Source organism: Sinocyclocheilus rhinocerous, unplaced genomic scaffold (assembly GCF_001515625.1).
Source record: "Sinocyclocheilus rhinocerous isolate Xijiao unplaced genomic scaffold, SAMN03320098_v1.1 scaffold2517, whole genome shotgun sequence".
Classification (NCBI taxonomy): Eukaryota; Metazoa; Chordata; class Actinopteri; order Cypriniformes; family Cyprinidae; genus Sinocyclocheilus; species Sinocyclocheilus rhinocerous.
Genome location: NW_015641065.1, coordinates 95,327 through 116,189, shown reverse-complemented (window position 1 = coordinate 116,189; position 20,863 = coordinate 95,327). Strand labels below are relative to the sequence as shown.

The 20,863-nt window shown below is 37.5% G+C and overlaps 1 protein-coding gene across 5 annotated transcripts in view; it reads right to left on the bottom strand.

Moving 5' to 3' along the window:
• The window catches only part of LOC107754571 (mitogen-activated protein kinase kinase kinase kinase 4), a 91,932-nt gene that overhangs the window by 44,767 nt on the left and 26,302 nt on the right, over positions 1-20,863 (bottom strand). For all 5 annotated transcript variants that reach the window (XM_016571064.1, XM_016571062.1, XM_016571063.1 and 2 more), the window contains exons 3-8: positions 19,724-19,780; positions 5,755-5,880; positions 5,156-5,266; positions 4,877-4,967; positions 4,408-4,538; positions 1,294-1,348 (exon numbers count right to left, since the gene is read on the bottom strand). In XM_016571064.1, coding sequence (XP_016426550.1) covers positions 1,294-1,348; positions 4,408-4,538; positions 4,877-4,967; positions 5,156-5,266; positions 5,755-5,880; positions 19,724-19,780 — 571 coding nt within the window. The remainder of the gene's footprint in view (positions 1-1,293; positions 1,349-4,407; positions 4,539-4,876; positions 4,968-5,155; positions 5,267-5,754; positions 5,881-19,723; positions 19,781-20,863) is intronic.

Below are 20,863 nucleotides of genomic sequence, written 5' to 3'. Positions count from 1 at the left end.
TGTTTTTTGAACCTTAAACCGCATAAACACATTTCATTACACCAAATACACAAAATAATGTTATTTTTAGCAACATCATATGACTCCTTTAAAGAATTGGTGTTAAAGAACTGTGTTATAATAACCCCTACAAATACAACTCATTATATACACTATAAACACTTTAAAGGAGACAGACATGTAGATGTTTGTGAAAGATGTTTTCTCTGTTTTGGAGGGATGATTATTTTTAAATCATACCCTATTTATTGCATCAAAATTTGTTAATACTTTACTATATTTAAGGGTGGATAATTTTATCAGTTGTTAATTGCAACAATACATAACTACAATAACTTTGTCTAGTGTTCTTATGAAAGTTTATAGCATGATTTGTGAAAATTTATCTATACTTAATGGCTAGTTTTTGCGTATTTCATTTCATACTGTAACCTACTTGTTCTACAGATTTGTGTGTACTAATGTTAAATGCTACTGTTTTTGACAGCGTAGATAACATTTATGACAGATAATATCATGATAATTTTTGCGTTCCCCTTACCGAACCTGTCCATGGGCTTTTTTGATTGCTTTCAGTTTAAGTGCCGGCGATGCAGTGTTGCCAGCTATTGATACTAAAACAAACAAAAAAATAAAAAAAAATAAAAATAAACCGAAATTATTTCCAATCTTTTGCAAATAAGATAAGATTAAGATATCGCTGACTCTAAACGGCAACTCCTACTTTATTAACTTTTTAGTGTTAAATTAAGTGGAAAAGACAAGTCCAAAAACGCTTATAATAGCTGGATCTGGCAACACAGAGGCTGTGCCCGCACCCTCACTAACAACTCACTCAAGCCTCGTTCACTCCGCCAGCGTCTCGCAGCGATCATTTTCATAACAGGGACACTAAACATTCTTGCAAACTGTCTAAACTGAATTATACATGTCATGCATGCATTCATATGAGGAGTTTAACAGCAAATTAGTCATTCAAAGAGCACATTTTATTTTTGAACATAAAAAATTTACCGAGGTCCGGACCTCGGTGGCCTCATAGCTGGTTACGGGCCTGGTTTTTGGTACTTATACCGCAAATATATATTCTTAAGGACATCAAAACCTAAAATAAAACTCCAGAAAGGTGTAAAATATGTGACCTTTAAATTACAACATTATACTATATGTAATACCACTTATACTATTAGTCAACTGATGTCTTAGTGAGTAATTAGTCATTTGTATTGGAATTCAACGACTAAGTCAATGACTGAGAGGACAGACTAGACCAGGAAACGTGTGGATACTTACGAGGAGCTCCTTCACCCATTTCTATAGCAGTGATACCACATGACCACAGGTCACTCTGGAGAAAGAGAAAAAGGGAGAGAGAGAGAGAAAGAAGGGTCTCAATATTGCAGCAGCACACTAGGGTTTATACATAGAAATATTATGAATATTAAAGTGCAAAAGACTATTTAAATATGCAGTTTGCATGGTCTGTGCGTCTGAGCTCTGAGTGAATGAATGTCACGGTTTTATCTACTACACACATAGTGAAGCACGCGTGGCGCTCGTGGTGTTTTCCACGTCTGCTGCCTCACTATATGAGGACATGAACATCATCTCCAGATCTGCTCTAAGTCACTTCACCAGGATTTCACCATTTAATTTGAGAAAAACTATCATCATATATCACATGCACACACTCTATATTACTACTATTGTACAGTAGAATGTACTTCTCAAAGTGATAATTAATTATTAAAATTATTTTTTTTAAGAAACAATAAATTTTTCCTCCATGTTTTGATTTGAACAGTAAACCTCTGTTGTGCAGCACTTTGTTTGGAAAAATAAATTTAAGTAAGAGTTCAATTTTCATTTGATTACAGAAACATGATTTGAGTAGGAATTCAAACCACATATGAATGTAGCTTGAAACGTATTTGTAAAAACTGGCTTTCACACTAGCTAAATATGATCGGATTCCATTTGGATATGCACAAAAATCGGATTTGGACTGCCAGTCTGAACAAGGCTTACGGGCATATTTATACTTAGCACGGTTGCCTGGTAGCGATTTTCATTTAATTGTGTTGCAAGTATCAGAACATTATTACAGAGGCAAATGACGCTGATGGAGGAATTGGCAGCTTTCACATTTTGAGCATGCAAAACTTCTTTGGATGCAGCAACAGTTGTGATATGACATCACACTCTGCAGCGTCTTTTTAAAAACTTAAATTCAACACATAATAATAATAATAATAATAATAATTATAATTTGTTAATTTATATAACTCAAAGTGCTTTACATTGTGAGGGAGGATCTCCTCATACTCTTTTCGAAAGACATCCTGGGATTTTTTATGACCACAGAGAGTCAGGACCTCGGATTAATAGTCTCATCTGAAGGACGGTGCTTTTTGACAGTATAGCGTCCCCGTCACTATACTGGGGCACTAGGACCAACACAGACCACAGGGTGAGCACCCCCTACTGTCCTCACTAGCACCTCTTCCAGCAGCAACCTCATTTTCCCAAGAGGTCTCCCATCCAGGTACTGACCAGGCTCATCCCTGCTTAGCTTCAGTGGGCAACCAGGTGAGAGCTGCAGATTGATAGCTGCTGGCACCACATAACAACATAACAAATAATAATAAATCCAAGACGTAAAAACAATCTGCTCCACTTTCTTGCAGTGCTGCAGTTTTAAATTTATGTTCTTTTAATTTAGCTACAAGGTCATGCTGTGACGTATAGATCTTCTGTTGGTCACACCAAATTTGAACTTTGGAACTCTGGAAATGTGAAAAAACTTCACATGATGAGCTTTTGTTTCTGCTCTTTCTTGTTCTCATGCATATGAATGGAAGTCAATGGAAAAAAAATATATAGTGTAACCGGCGGACCTTTACTCGCAAACAACAATTACTGTTCATCAGTAAGTTGAGAATCAGACCCATTATAAACCTAAATGTACTCAAATTAATTTAAAAGTGTACTATCCGAGTAGTAATAGCAGAAGTTTGTTGTCGTAATGATGACAGTAGCACACACAAAAATAGTAGCTGTTCCGTGCTCCGGAACAGTTAGCAATCACAATATATGCATACCACGCCCGAGCACACCTGTTCAAACGGGCCAGGGCACGGTTCAGTGAATGGCATTCGGGCATGGTACAGAGCGATCACACTAGTCAAACGAATCACACTTTAGTCACTAATTAAACAAGTATATGTTCAGCTAATTGTCAGCCTCTCAATTTCTGCATCTTGTAAACAATTAGTGCCTATGCATATAAGCAGCCTTTTAATTAACAGACTAGTACAATCATGGCTGATAGTAAGATGTTTTGCAATAGTAAAAGCAAACCAAACTAGACGCAAGAACAGCTGTAACTTCTTGCCCAACTTATACATGAAAAAAAGGACATAGTTAAATTAAAGGGAAATTATCATTTCTAAATTAGGCTGATTGCCAGCAACAGGCCATTTTAGGATTTGGTCTTTAGTGATTTAGGAGTACTCTTGAGTACCCCTAACTGATCACAGATTTAAGAGCTGGTTTTAGCACTAAAATGCTTTGTGAAATGTGACCGTGGACCACAAAACCAGTCATAAGGGTCAATTTTTCGAAATTGAGATTTATACATCACCTGAAAGCTGAATAAATAAGCTTTCCATTGATGTATGGTTTGTTAGGATAGGACAATATTTGGCCGAGATACAACTATTTGAATATCTGGAATCTGAGGGTGCAAAAAAATCTAAATACTGAGAAAATCACCTTTAAAGTTGTCCAAATGAAGTTCTTAGCATTGCATATTACTAATCAAAAATTAAGTTTTAATATATTTACAGTAGGAAATTTACAAAATATCTTCATGGAACATGATCTTAATATCCTAATGATTTTTGGCATAAAAGAAAAATCAATAATTTTGACCCATACAATCTATTTTTGGCTATTGCTACAAATATATCCCAGCGACTTAACCTCTTAAGACCCGGCAAAACATTTTAGGAAAAAATTAGTATTTTTTCATGTAGCGCATTAAAAAAAATGTAAAAAAAATAAATAAATAATAATAATAATAATATTTAATTCATAAGTTATGCTACATCCTTGGTAGAGGACATCGGGACTCAAATTTCTTAAAAAAAATAAAAAGACATGAATGCTCATGCATAGGCAAAAACATGTGCTCTGTACAGGACATCCAGACTTAAAACTGTGGCATGTATAGTCTCAGAGAAATTCACTAAAATACAATGTCCTCATATGAGGATGCAGGGTCTCAGGAGGTTAAGACTGGTTTTGTGGTCCAGGGTCACAAATACTCTTAGAGCAAAACATTTAGGAGTATATTAAGAAGGACTATATTGCAACAGTGTAAGATGATCAAAGACAGGCTCTTACTCTATAGTCATATGTCGCTTCTGGGTTCTCATCACAGGCAATGACCTCTGGCGCCATCCAATAAGGAGTGCCAATGAAAGTGTTTCTCCTGCCAACTGTCCTGTCCAACTGAGCGCTCACACCAAAGTCAACTGTAAAATAGGACACAATGATGTGATTAAAACAGAAATTAAATGGCAAGTAATAATATTATAGCTATTAGCAATTTTTTAATTACATACAAGAAAACTAAAGACTGACATCTGTAGCTGTGCTTGCAAACCTTTAAAAATAAAGGCTCTAATTAGACCCAAATCTGTTGGATGTTGCTCATCTGAGGTAAAAGGGGTCATTAATTGAGAAATCAAATTTTCAGATTTTTTGAAATACAATTTCTAAAATGATGTCAGTTTTTGATGTAAAGTAAAAGTGATGCAAGTAAAAAGTATTTCATTTATTTATTTTAGGAAAATAAAAGAATGTGACTCACCCAGTTTCACCTCTGCATTCTCGGTTAACAGCACATTCTGACCCTTGATGTCACGATGGATGACATGGTGGGCATGCAAATGGGCCAGACCCTGAAAATAAAAAATAACCCTACATTAAACTTGAGATGTAAAAGTTATGGAAATAACAGATTTCCACCCTTGAGAACAAACTTTGAATAAAAGAATTCAGTGAACAGAAACGGAAGACTGGAGATATTTCTATGAAAATAGAAAGTCCTCAGAAAGAGTGTAAATGGAGAGCTTTTGCTGTCACTCACTCTCAGAATCTCTCTGGAGATGTATGCAATCCAGTCTTCTTTCAAACTGTTGCCTTTGGTGTTCTTAACAAGGTCTGTTATAGAGCCAGCACCACAAAACTCCATGACCAACTGCATAGACAAAGAAATGGACAGAAAAAGGGGGCAAAACAACAACATAAAATAGGCCTTAAAAAGTTAAAATACTTTTGTTGCATTTAAACTTATTATTATCTCACATGCTGCTGCTGCTTCTATTCAAATTTAGCATCCGTATCGGAAAATGAGCCTGCCATCTCCCAACATAAAAACATTGGTGAATCATGGGTGTGGGCTCTTTTGACCCAGACTGGCAAATAGTCTTTCGATATCATCCTATAAACTGTAGCAAACTCCTAGCAACCACACACCTATCTGTCTGAAAGAATGCATGTCCTTAAACCCTTCAATCTTCAAGCTTTTAAAACTGCTTCAAACTTTCTGGTCAGGCTTTTCTGTCTTGACAAACTTTTTTTTTTATCTAGTTGATATTTTTTAATGCTACAGTACATCACTGAAATGCACTTTATTTAATTAGACAGTGAGGGAGTGAAAAACATGATAGATGTTCAGATACCCACCCATAGCTGGTCATCATGTCCAGGAGGACTCTTCTTGATAAAAGCACCATAGTATGTGGCAATGTTTCTGTGGTGGGAGTATTTCTTCAGCATGTTAATCTCAAGTTTAATCTCCTCTTCCTCGTCCTAAACCAAACACATCAACAGAAAGACATACAAAATTTGATGAACCATAAAACACCAAAGAGATTCAAGCTGCTGCTAATTCTTTTCAGACATGCAGTCAAAGGAGGCAAACACTTTTTTTTTATTCGTACAATTCAGGGGTACCGAAGACATCACTTCCGCTATGCTTGCCGCTATTTTTGTGTCTGATATGACAAAGAACAGCACATCGAAATGAGACATAATAAAAAAATACATTAAAATAATAAATTACCTTTTATTACCACTTCCCACACTGAGCTTTGGACCCTAACATGGGTACAGCAACTAACATGGGTACTTAACATGTAACAGTTAAGCCATAATAATGTAAGGTGCTGATTACTTGTAAATTTAAAACTGACATCACCTCAAAGCACTTTTGGGTCAATGATAGTGTAACAAGATAACATTTGCTAGCTTACTACACAATCTGAATTTAATGTTAATTTGACAATTGATAATTAATCATTCAAGATGAGCATTTATGGTAAAAAAGTATATAAAAGGTTTTTTTTTTTTTTTAGAAAATGACATCGTTTCGCTAGATAAGACCCTTAATTCCTTGGCTGGGATCGTGTAAAGCCCATTGAAGCTGCACTGAAACTGCAATTTGATGGTACAGTCTTCAGTACAATAAAAGATGGTACAATCTTCACTGCTGTCATCGGGTGAGACTCCTTGACGTTTTGATGATGTTATGCTGTACATGTGTACTTATCTTTCATGTTGTAGCCTGGGTGAAAGATGCCTTTTGTTGAGGTGATGTTGCCAATGACCTTTGTATGGTGTTTCCACCAATGCAACACATCATCAGTTGTGTACCCCAGCCTCATTAGGTGTTTCGGCCCTTTATCACAAGACACCCTCAGCCGAGGCAGGCCCACGCCAGGCTGATCAGTCCTGGGTGTGTGTTACCTTGTTACATGGTCATTTGGCAGCCCACACTGTGCCCATTCACTTCAGCCACAGCCAGTGGCTGCTTCTTTCAGCGACAGTGGCCAGTTCCTTGACTATCCTCCGCTGGACCTGTCCTCTGATGCCTGACTCCTTCAGCAGCCTTATAGTGGAACTAGCCACAAAGCCCCTGCAGCCCACTTCCACCGGGTATACTTTCACTGTCCAGCCCCGCTCCTCTGCCTCAGCTGCCAAGTTGGCATATCGCAGCTTCTTCCTTTCAAAGGCCTCGTTAATGGCCTCTTCCCAAGGGACTGTCAGTTCGACTATTATGACAATCCTACTGGAATTGGGCCAGAGAACCAGGTCTGGGCGCAGTTTGGTGACTGCAATTTCAAATGGGAAAGTGAGTCTGTGGATTAAGTCGACTCGCATTTCCCAGTCCCTGGCTATATTCAGCTGGCCTGCGTCAGGGGACAGGCACTTAGCCTGCTTTTTCTCCCCTTCCCTAACAAAGGACTGCCTTTTTGGTAAGGTATTCTTAACATTTTGGGGGATGGCGTTTGTTGACACTCTCTTGGTTGAAGTCTATTATATGGAGAAAAGTCCTGGAATGTTTTTCTCAAAAACCTTAACTTCTTTTTGACTGAAGAAAGAAAGACACGAGCATCTTGGATGACATGGGGGTGAGTAAATTATCAGGAAATTATTATTATTCTGGAAGTGAACTAATCCTTTAATGTTAACAAATGATACCTTATTGTAAAGTGTTACCAAAACGTTTAATTATCCATAAGCATTTGTGAAATAATTATATAAAACCATATTACCAGTAGAGTTCATTTTAACATGTATTTGTTTGTCAATCTAACTAATTGAACTGAGCAGTAAAGGATCAGGCTTATAAGATTTATTATCATATTAGTGAGAGAGGGCAGGATATATAAAACTGTTAATGATCTATAAGATTTTTTTTTTAATGATTTTAATGCTCTATAAGGATTTCTATAATAATTATGAAAAGGTATAGTGACAGTACAGTACATATCAACTGATTCTATGCATTTATTTGTCATTCTAATAGATGGAGACTGAGCTGAAAAAGATTAGGCTTAAAAGATTTCTAATCCTAATCCCTCCATCTAGTGGACAACCATAGTATTACAGCCTTCATCTGTCAGCTGAAATGTCTGATAGTTTTTAATTTTCTGTTGGCCCCTGAGCATTTAAAATTTATGAAACTAAGCATGTTTCCTCAGAATGACTTGTTCTCCATATGAAATTTATTTTGAAGAGTTTGGATAATGGACTTTAAAGATATAAGAAAATTACTGTTATCTTTTTTACTGTTATTTTTAATAAATCGCCATGACAACACTGTTCAAGATATCCAAAATCCGTTTGCAATTTAGCATCTTCAGGGCCTTGGCATCATGTTGACAAAGTTTGGTTTGAATTGCACGATTCTCCTAGGAGGAGTATGCATTAATTTGGAATTGCTCCGTTTATTAGGGCCCGAGCACTAGTGCGAGGACCCTATTGGAATTGCTCCGTTTCTTATTAGGGCCCGAGGGCCGAGGTGCGAGGACCCTGTTGGAATTGCTCCGTTTATTATTATTAGGGCCCAAGCCACTAAGGCGCAGGGCCCTATTGATCCCCTAAAGATTTTTTTTTTTCAACCTTCCGGGGATTTTTGGGGGCCTTAACGTACTCAAAAACCCTTGAAAATTGGCACACACATTGGAATCTGGGGCCATTAGGACGCCGCGGAGGCTAGGACCCGGGCATGGCACAGGGGCTCTACGGCACCCCCTGGAACACAGTCAGAAATCTTGATGTATATCTCACACATACTTGCGGGTATTCATATGAAACTCGGTACACATAGATCTCATTGAGCCGAGCAACTTTCGCACTGCATGTCATAGGCTCCGCCCAACAGGAAGTTGGCTATTCAGGTCTGTGTAAAAAGCGCATGCTGTGGAATTTGATATACTCGTCATAGGTTTTTTACCCAATTGCCACTAAACTCAGTGAACATGATCTCAAGACATTGGGGATGCTAAATTGCGAAAGGATTTTTGATATCTCGAACGGTTTGCCCATGGCGAGGCGATGAAGTTATGGTGAGAAATAAGAAACAGAAAGTGTCTAATAACAACCACATACATTATCTGATTTTGATCAAACTTCAGTGGTTTGTTCGTTGTATGATGCCGATCGCATAGATGTGACTATTAGGAGTCAAAGTTATAGCGCCACCAATTGGCAGCAGGAAGTGTGTGATATTCAAAATGCTTTGAATTCAGCATCTTATTTTTACTCGATTTGCTTCAAACTTCATCAGAATAATGTCAAAACACGGCCGATGTAAAACTGTGAAGGGATTATTGATATATAAAATTTCCATTGATATATAAAAATGCCATGGCAACATATCAAACTTGAATATTCTTTTCCGGTGATTTTGAGGCAGAAAACATGCTTAGAATTTCATGAAACTCAACACACATATTAGTATTATTGATAGATAGACACTGGCAAAAGCTCATAAAAGGGCATGGAGGAGGCACTCTATAGCTTAGGGGGTTAGTTTTAACTACAGTCACCAAACTTGGGACTGTAACAATCATTAGCTACGACCAACAGGAAGTCGGCTATTTTGATTTGAATGTGGATTTTTGGAAAAATCAGGCAGTGGAATTTTGCATACTCCGTCCAGGAGAAACAAGCAATTCACACCAAACTTTGTCTACATGATGCCAATATACTAAAGATGCTAAATTGCCATGGTGATTTATTAAAGTGACAGTAAAAAAAGATAAAGATTTAAAGTGCAGCTTCCAAACACTTTAAAAATTTTTACATACAGAGAACAAGTCATTCTGAGGAAATATGGTTAGTTTCCTGAATTTACAAAACAGAAAATAAAAAAACTATCAGACATCTGATGATCTCACTGGGGGGAACAAATAATTCGTAGGAAACAACTGTCAAACAGTTCAGCTAACAGATGAACACTAAGCTGTAATGCAGGCAAAAATATTTCACAAATGCTTATATATCAATAAAATCATAAAAAAATGCTTATAAATAATTTTGGTAACACTTTACAATAATATCTAATTTGTTAACATTAGTAAATGCTTTAACCAACATGAACTAACAATGAACAATATATTTTTACAGCATTTATTAATGTTTGTTGATGTTACTTAATAAAAATGTTTAATTCACAGTGCATTAATTAACGTTAACAGATAAAACTTTACAATTTAATAATGTTTTAGTTTTGAACTTAATATTAACAAACATTAATAAATGCTATATAATTATTGTTCATGTTAATATAGTTAATGTTAATAACTGAAAACTTATTGTAAAGTGTTACTAAAGTTTTATATATTGTTCTGTGTCTGTGTTTCAGTCTTGATGGTTTGTATTAACCCTTTCATTGCTGTAACCCTTAAATCCAGACTGCCAGAGGGTTACTGTAAATGCATGTGCTCACTGGGCACCATTTTCCTGATGCCACCGGGGTGGCATTTGCACTGATGGCTTGGGCCCGCCATCGCTGCTTGCAGCTATATTTATTATTCTTTTCCGAAATGAATCGCATTTTTTGAGGGCCTAAACATGCTCGAAAACTCATAAAACTTTGCACATGCATCAGAACTGGCGAAAATGTACATCTGATATGGGTTTTAAAATTGGGTGGGGCAAAATGGCTCGATAGCGCTACCTATAAAACTTCAACAAAGTGCGCCTCTGGCTACGTTTGACGTACGTGTACGTAATTCGGTACATACATGTAATGTCCCATTACCTACAGTCGTGGCCAAAAGTTTTGGTAGAGACATAAATTGTGTTTTGCAAAGTTTGCTGCTTAAGCTGTTGTGGTGTTCATTCACATTGTTTCTAGATTATTGTGTAGAGTGATCAGATGCATTTTAAATAATTGCTAAAAGCTTTATTTGTCAAAAAAATGAACTTCTCAACAAAAAAAAAATTCTCACTTTTTTTATTCTGACACAAAATGACTAGCTAACATTAATTGACTAATCATATCAGCAGCATATGTGAAAGTGTGAATGAGTACTAGTCAGGTGAAATCACTCACACTAATTAGATTGTAAAAGCAGACTGATGGAGGGAAGTGCTTCCAATCATTGTGTTCTTGTTAGCAATGGTTACCTCCAAAGAAACACGTGCAGCCATTAAGTGGCTCGAAGATCATTACATTGAAATTTTGGATCCGTGGCCAGGCAACTCCTCGGATCTCAATCCCATAGAGAACCTGTAGTCAGTCCTCAAAAGGAGAGTGGACAAACAGAAGCCCACAAATTGTGATCAACTCCAAGAACTAATAAGGCAAGAATAGATCGCCATCAGTCAGGATTTGGCCCAGAAGCTAATATCCAGCATGCCAGAGCGAATTGCAGAGGTTATGAAGAACAAGGGTCAACACTGTAAATATTGACTCATTATGTTTTTTTGCCAATAAAAGTCTTTAAAACTTATGATATGCTTATCATTATTTTTCAGTATACCACAGAAACGTGGAAAAATAATCTACAAATACTGAAGCAGCAAACTTTGCTAAACAAAATTTATGTCACTGGCAAAACTTTTGGCCACGACTGTACAAAAAAGTATCTTGGAGCGAAGTCCTAAACGCAACAGGAAGTCAGCCATTTTGAATTTTCTCTGCGATTTTTGTGCAGTTTTTGCCATTTTCAGGTCTCGTACTTTAAACAAACTCCTCCTACAGTTTTAATTTGATCATCTTCAAATTTGGTTTGTGTAATTATAAGGCCTTTGCGATGCTAAATTGCGAAGATCTTGAGTTTTCGCCGAAGGGCGTGTCCCTGGCGGCATGACAAATTTTGATGTTTCGCCATGAAACAGGAAGTTGCTGTAACTTAGGCAAACAATGCCCGATCTGCCCCAAACTTACACACTTGATAAGAGTCCTGTCCTGAACACATATTCATGCCCATATTTAGTTATAGTCATAGCGCCACATGCTAGCAACTAGGGGTGGGGGAAAAAATCGATACAGATGGCGGCATCTTTATTAATAGACTATGGGTGCGTCTCAATCAGCTCCTTAGCTCCCGAGCTTGTGAATCAGTAGATCGTGTACACGAATTCGGGCACTGGTAAGTTCTGACTCACTGCACGTTGTGACAGTGATCACTCGCATTCTAGTGACATGATTACGTACAACGTCAACGGACAACATAGTAGAACGTCATCACTGGAATTAGTAAACAACAGACAGGACCAATCTCTTTTTTATATTTATTTTTATTCTCTTTAAACTAGGGATGTTTATATATAAACTCAGGCCCAATACTGAGCTCCTGTACTCGTACTCCTACTCGTTAAAATGCCCCAATACCAAACGCCGATAACACACAGCATGTGTTAAGTGCCATATTCAGACAAAGAAACCCCAACAACAGTCAGCAGAATGGAGTTATTAGAGATTAAAGATGTCTACGAAGTATATGTATGCAATGAATATAAAACATTCAGTATTAATGCCTGTATAGCTGATTTGCACCAGCTGGTAAACCAGAGTGGATTGAGCGCGCGGCGGCGCAGTTGCGCGAGCTTGTCGAGTGAATATCCCTTTCTCACAGACATCACTGGAAAGTTTGTAGTTCGGTCGGATATGTCAAAAAGAAGTAAAACAATGCACACGTTACTTAATGGTAGGGAGGGAGAGAGGGAGAGAGAGAGAGCGCGCACTAATCCCATTTTGCACTGCAACAATAAAACTGAAGTGAGATAAACAAACTGAGAAAGGTTTCTTTTTAGTTAAAACAGATGTTGCCAAAGTTTTCCTTTGGGGACATAATTTGAAGTTGGAAAAAGTTAATAATTACAATATATCGCAGAATACCGCAATATATTTAAAATCGCAATAATATTGTATCGTGACACAAGTATCGTGATAATATCGTATCGTGAGGCTTCTGGTGATTCCCACCCCTACTAGCAACAGGAAGTGACATGTTTAACACTGTTATGGACTCCTAACAGCATATTAAAATGTGCCAGCAAGTGCTAAACAGGCTAGCAACATGCTAGAAAATTTTTTGCAAAAACACTTAGCTAAGTCCTAAGGCATGCTATTAATGCAATGAAAGAGGAAGTTGCTGTAACTCAGGCATGCAATGTCCGATCTACCCCAAACTTCACACGTTTGATAAGAGTCCTGCCCTGAACACACTTACATAACTATATTCAGTTATAGTCAGCGCGCCACCTGCTGGCAACAAGAAGTGACATGTTTAACACTGTTATGGACTCCTAGCAACATATAAAAAAGTGTCATCAATTGTTAAATAGGCTAGCAACATGCTAGAAACATGTTAAAACATGCTAACACATAGCTAATTTGCTAAAGCATGCTATTAATACAATGGAACAGGATGTTGCTGTAACTCAGGCATGCAATGTCCAATCTAGTGTTGTCAAAAGACCCGGTACTTCGGTACCAAGTCAGTACTAAAAAAATTAAAATGTTACGGTACCAGGTTTTTTTAAGTAGCGGCGGTACCGAGTACCCGGTCAACCCGGTTCTTGATGCGCTATCCGAAAGGTGCGCAGATGCACTCTCTTCATAAAAGCACTGAGATGTGGCGACATCAAAACGAGGAAACACACCAAACTAACAAAACAATTTAAAGACACCCAGATCAAATGAAAGAGTTCAAGCAGGTAAGTTTCATTTTAATTTTTTATATTTAGATCAGTGTTTCCCATACATTGATTTATTTGTGGCTGTATCAAAACTGACCGCCACAAATAGATTTTCCAAAAGGCTTTGACTTCGTTGAATAAACATGAGCACTGCACGTGTCAAAGTCAAAACCCGGTGCGGGTGTTTTTATATCACTGTATTTCTGAAGGAAACCTACTGTCTTCAGAAAATTATGATGTCATTTTCATTTCATCTTGCCTGTAATGCCGGAGCAGCGTTTGTGAGTGGAGCGCTTATTTGATTGCAGCCGTTACTGGGGAAACCTCTATCCCTCCCACTTTACAAATACCTCCTGCTGGCAGAGAATGAATTTGCATATATATGCCACCACAAATAGACATTGTTTGTGTCATCAGTCAGAAGTTCTGGGCTTTTTTTAAATTTTTTAGCTAACTTAGTTGTTATTCTTGGCTAAACAGCTCTAGGTTTTTATGTACACAGTTTAGATTAAATTAAAGTAGTCCAAATTTTAAAATGGCATGTTTTTGTGTTTTGCTTTGGTACCGAAATTGGTACCGAGAACCGTGGATTTTCACTGGTATTGGTACCGAACACTGAAATTTTGGTACCGTGACAACACTAGTCCAATCTGCCCCAAACTTCACATGTTTAATCAGAGTCCTGGCCTGAAGACATCTACATGCCAATATTCAGTTATAGTCATAGCGCCACCTGCTGTCAATAGGAAGTGACATGTTTAACACTGTGATGCACTATTAGCAACACACTAAAATAAGCCATTGAGTGCTAAACATGCTAAAAACATGCTCAAACGTGCTAGCAACACTTACTAGGTGCTAAAGCATGTTATTAATGCCATGAAACAGGAAGTTGCTGTAACTCATGCATATAATGTCCAATCTGCTCCAAACTTCACATGTTTGATCAGACTCAGAGTCCTGGCATGAAGACATCTACATGCTCATATTCAGTTGTAGTCATAGCACCAACTACTGGCAACAGGAAGTGACATGTTTAACACTGTGATGCACTATTAACAACACTGTAAAATATGCCATTGTGTGCTAAACACGCTAGAAACATGCTAGCAACACTTACTAAGTGCTAAAGCATGCCACTAATGCCATGAAACAGGAAATTGTTGTAACTCAGCCACACAATCTTCGATCTGCCCCAAAACTTCACACGTTTGATAAGAGTCCTGGCCTGAAAATATCTACAGGTCATTATTCAGTTATAATCATATCACCACCTGTTGGTAAAAGGAAATGACTTGTTTTACACTAACCTCAACATGCAATGTCCGTTCTGCCCCAAACTTCACATGTTTGGTAAGAGTCCTGGCCTGAAAACATCTACATGCCAATATTTGGTAACACTTTATTTCGATAGTCCACTTTAGACATTCTATTAACAGTAAGTAACTTTGCAACTACATGTCAACTAGCAGTTAGTAGAGTATTAGTAGACTGTCTGCTTAATATCTTCTAACACTTTCTTTGTCAACTTATTCTACTAACCCTAAACCTACCCTAACAGTCTACTCTGAGAGTTAGTAGACATGTAGATGCAGATTAATGAGAATTAGTTGACATGTAGTTACAAAGTTACTTATAGTTAGTAGAATGTCTAAAGTGGACTATCGAAATAAAGTGTAACCCAATATTTAGTTATAATTTATAGCGCCACCTGTTGGCAACAGGAAATGTCATGCTTTACACTAACTAAAATATGCAATGTCCAGTCTGCCCCGAATTTCTTGTTTGATAAGAGTCCTTGGCCTGAACACATCTAAAGGCCAATATTCAGTTATAATCATAGCGTCACCTGTTGGCAACAGGATATCTCATACTTTACACTAACTCAAACATACCATGTTCAGTCTGCACCAAACTTAAGATGTTCGAGATAAGTCCTGGCCTGAAGACATCTACATGCCAATATTCAGTTATAGTTATAGGAAGTTTGGCACATATAAATGACTTTGACATATTCCTCCTATATTTACCACTTTAAATGCATATTGCCCAACGTTCACTGTTTTCCTAAGGCCAACGGGTGGTGGTGAGCCCGGGTGCGAGGGCCCTTTCAACGCTGCTTGCAGCTTTAATTCACAGCCTGATTTTTCCAAAAATCCACATTCAAACCAAAATAGCTGGCTTCCTGTTGGTCGTATCTAATGACTGCAAATTAGAAAGTCGTCCGGCTTGATGAGAAGATATATGTACCGAGTTTGGTGCAGTAGGAAAAATTAACCCCACCACTTTAGTCAAAAGGTAGCGCTATAGTACACCTCCTTCACGCCCATTTATGAGCTTTTGCCAGTGTCTAACTATCATTAATAATGATGTGTGTGTCGAGTTTCATGAAATTCTGAGCATGGTAAGTGCCTTAAAAACACCTGATAAAATATTCAAGTTTGACACGTTGCCATGGCAACAGTAATTAAGCTATCAAGAATCCCTTCTCAGCCGTGTTTTGACATTATTCTGATGAAGTTTGAAGAAAATAGAGTAAAAATAAGAGGCTGATTTCAAAGCATTTTGAAAATGACACTTCCTGCTGCCAGTTGGTGGCGCTATAACTTTGACTCCTAATATTCACATCTATGTGATCAGCCTCACAACGAACAAACTGCTGAATTTTTATCAAAATCAGACAATGTGTGCAAAAGTTATTAGACACTTCCTGTTTCTCATTTCTTGCCATAATTTCGTCGCATCGCCATGGCCAAACTGTCCGAGATATCAAAAATCCCTTGACAATTTTGCATCCCCAATGTCTTGAGATTATGTTGACAGAGTTTGGTGGCCAACAGATGAAAATCCTAGGAGGAGTATTGCTAATTCCACAGTATGCACTTTTCACAAAACCCTGAATAGCCGACTTCCTGGTGGGCAGAGGGGTGACCGTCACCACGAAAGTTGTTCAGCCTGATGCAGGGCTATACGTTAACTTTTTTTTCACATAGCACTGGTGCTACAGAGGTTGAAAGTTTTGTAGCACAGGCCAAAAAGTTGTAGCACAAGTATAAAACGTCTGTTATCATGTCTGAAAACAAACACAAGTAATGGAGTTCCATCACTTAAATAAACAGTGCTTTATTTTTCAGGTACAGTATTTAGCAGTAACATTCAAGAAATTGAATTAACAAATATTAAAATAAAACACTGTATACACTATATACATCAATTATACTTTTTTTAAGCAACTTACTGATAAGTTCATCAGTCAAGAGCAGTGAGTGATTTTTTTTCTGTTTTGTTGTTTTATTAACATTAAAAGAATAGTTCACCAAAAATGAAAATTCTGTCATCTGTCTTTCAATAGTGTTTCATTTTTATACCATCATTTACTCAAGTTGTTTTAAACCTGAATTCGTTTTTTTCGTCTGTTGAACATAAAAGTTATTTTTGAAGAATGTGGGTAACCAAGCAGTTGCTGGTCCACAGTGACTTCCATGGTATTTTTTTCCTACTGTAAAAGTCAGTGTGGACCAGCTACTGTTTGGTTACTCACATTCTTCAAAATATCTTCTTTTGTGTTCAGCACAAGAAAGAAATTAATACAGGTTTGGGACAAAATGTGAGTAAATAATGACAGAAATTTAATTTTTTTGGGTGAACTATCCCATTAATGAGTCGGCAGCATGTTTAGTAGTTATTGTCCCTTTAAGAGCTGCACGCGTTTCTCTCTCAACTGTTTACTTTCATTTTACACATAACCAACTGTGTTTATATGTAAACCTTGTGTGTTTTTGACAGTATTAGACGCAAAATCAATCAGACGCGAAAGACAACTTAGTCCAATAATCAGGCGCTTTTTTACAGGCTCGCAGTGTGAGCGCGCTTCATGAGTGCGTGCTCATAAAAAGCGCATGCAGAACAGCACGTGAATTCAATGTTTAACCGGTATTGCTTTAAAGCAGATGGAAATAATGTAGTTTTGTGATTGCGCATAAGTGCAGTGTCCCGTGAGAGTAACTCTACCGCTGAGCTAACACTGATGTGAATGCATGTGGCGTTGTACATTATATTGAGACGGAGGGAGGCGCCAGAACTGCAGCTGATAGAATGTGCGCTGTAGCACGATACAGCGATATTTCTTCAAAGCTGATCGTGGAGACATTTTAATCGTCCACGATCAAAAATGGTCATATCGCACAACCTAACTATCAAGTATAATCAATCTCACACACACAAACAAGCACAACGAAATCACTTCACACTATTAAGTGGCTGTGTTATGAACATGCAAAACTGTATCGCACGCGTGCTACAGTGGTAAATTTATTCATCGCACAGACCAGTTTTTCCGTAGCACGTGCGACATATATGTCTGCACTGAACATGCACTGTACAGCCCTGTGATGAGACCTTTATGTGTATGAATTTTGATGACTGTAGGTCAAACGGTGTGCACTGCAGAGCCCCTCAAAAATGTCCTTATTGAAGGCTGTGTCACGTGCCCCACCAGTGACCACCTGTGAAAGTGTCATTCAGCCAGTCTGTGCTCTGTCATGAGATCTCGACTATTTTGTTTGCGGTTATAGATGCTGAATAAATGCACTTACTCAGAAACATTATTGCAATTTGGAATTATTGGAATTACTATTAGGAATTTTACTGTTAAAATTGTTTTTGTTTTTGCCAGTTTTCATAATGTAGACAGAGAGAGTGCATATCTAAGTCTTTGATATTAATTTATAAATTAAATAGTATATAATAAATCAGAACACTAGATGACATAAAATAAACTATGAGTATGAGTCCACATTCTATTGATTTGTGCTTATTGGTGAAAGTGCAATACCTGCAATGTAAAAATTAATTTCTCAAAAAAGACAAGTCTTTTCGATTATAATTTTGAGCAAAATGTATTATTATTATTATTATTATTTTATCAGTTTAACTATTATACAGCATGAAGAAAATGTGACAAAAAGTTTCAATGACTAAAACTAGACTAAAATGCTCACACATTTAGTCGATTAAAACTTGACTAAACACAATCAGGAAAAGTTTGACTAAATATGATAATACCTAAAAAGTGCATGACACCAAGACTAAGACTAATTTAAAAGACTAAGACACAAGCCCCGTTCACACCAAGAACGATAACTATAAAGATAACTATAAAGATAATGATATTAGCGTCCACACCAGCAAACGATATCGTCTGTTTATTCTAAGCGCACATGCGTCTGCCGCTTTCAATTCTTGAGCTTGTTACAGCAGGATGGATTCTGATTGGCTGTCAGTGTTTTATCGTTCATCAGCTGGAAAAAAATAGTTTTGAAAGTGATCACAACGATATCGTTCCTCTGTATTGTTATCGTTATAGTTGTGGTGTGAACTATGCTATTCTTTAATATTGAGAAAGATTTTTAGAACTATATAAGAACGATAACTATAAAGATAACGATATTAGCATCCACACCAGCGAACGATATCGTCTGTTTATTCTAAGCGCACATGCATCTGCCGCTTTAAATTCTTGAGCTCGTTACAGCAGGATGGATTCTGATTGGCTGTCAGTGTTTTATCGTTCATCAGCTGGAAAAAAATAGTTTTGAAAGTGATCACAACGATATCGTTCCTCTGTATTGTTATCGTTATAGTTGTGGTGTGAACTATGCTATTCTTTAATATTGAGAAAGATTTTTAGAACTATATCTTTATCGTTATCGTTCTTGGTGTGAACGGGGCTTAAGACTACATTAAAAATGGCTGACAAATTTAACACTATTCCAAAATGCACTACTGAAGTGATGACACTGCTGGCTGTACCAAATGAACATTTTGTCAAGTGAAGTAAACATGCTTAGGGAATAGGGAGCACTGAACACTGCATAGGTGCCCCGTCAATTGAAACGCAACTCAGTTAATGGATCTCTCCTCTAACAGGCTGATAATTTGAATGAGGTGTGTTACAGAGAGACATATGAAATATGGAGAGTAGGGGTGCCAGGACCAGGATTAGACAGAGGTTATCTTGTGCAATTTTGGCTACAGACTGCATGGTTCCCAGTGGATCTATTCCTGTATCTTTCAGTTCAGTAGAGCCTGTCTTCGTGTTAATCTAGACCCAGTTTCGTACATCCAGACTCTGATACCAACCACTTTCAGAGTGGCAAAAATCAGTAACATAGGGCAATATAATGAAATTTCAAAATATAGTGTGCTTTTTTACCTCTGTGACATCCATGACTTTGATTGCTGCCAGCTGTCCTGTTTTGACATGTCGACCCTGTAGATTAAAACAAAGGATTAGTCAGCAGCCTCACATATGGGAAAATATTCTTACCTGGTGAATGTACAGTAGGAATGCGTGACAGTTGACAGTTCCACCCAAGATTGATATATCTTTCTCGACTTTTCGAGAAACTTGAAATGAAAATTGACTCTGAAATCACTGGTTTAAAATATTTAAATAGTTCAACAAAGTATTAAAGGAATAGTCAACCCAAAAAAACAAACAAAAAAAAAACATTTCCTTACTCCCATGTTGGTTTCTGTGCAACAGAAAAGTGGAAAAGATTTTTTAAAAATCCATTCAATGAAATACAATGGGGTCCAAAGTTATTTTGAATCCCACTGATTTTCACCGTTGACTACCTAGCAACGTTCTAGCAGCCACAGAGAATACCCTAGCAAGCACACAGAAATCTATCTGAGACACTTCAAACTTTGAGCTTTTAAGACTACTTAAAGGGTTAGCTCACCCAAAAATGAAAATTAGCCCATAAATTACTCACCCTCAAGTCATCCTAGGTGTATATGACTTTCTTCTTTCAGACGAATCCAGTCGGAGTTATAGTAAAAATTGTATTTGATCTTTCAAGCTGTTTACTGGCACTCAGCGGGTGTTGCAGTGCTTCAGTCCAAAAGAAGTGAAATAAAAAGCGCCCATCCATAAAAAAAAAAAGTCTCTCACACGGCTCCTGGGGGTGAACAAAGGCCTCCTGTAGCGAATCGATGCATTTTTGTAAGAAAAATATCCATATTCAAAATGTAAATCACTTTAATGTAGCTTGCACCAACAGTTGTACATGGAAGCAGCTCCGGGAGGATGACGTATAAGGTTGGCGTTGCGCATGCGCCGGTGAGTCTCGTGAAAACCAACGTTTGTTTACAGGATTAAAGGAAGCAAAGTTTCCTTACTTTAGCAAAGGAAAACCAGTCTGCTCTTGGCTTATATCGAAATCCTCCGACATTCTTCTTTACAAATCCTCGTTTTGTGCTTCTAATTAGTGACCGATGTTTTGTTTTGATCTCTCCCTGCACTTCCGCGTTCGTCACTTCTGAGCGGCACATGCGCAAAGCCGACCTC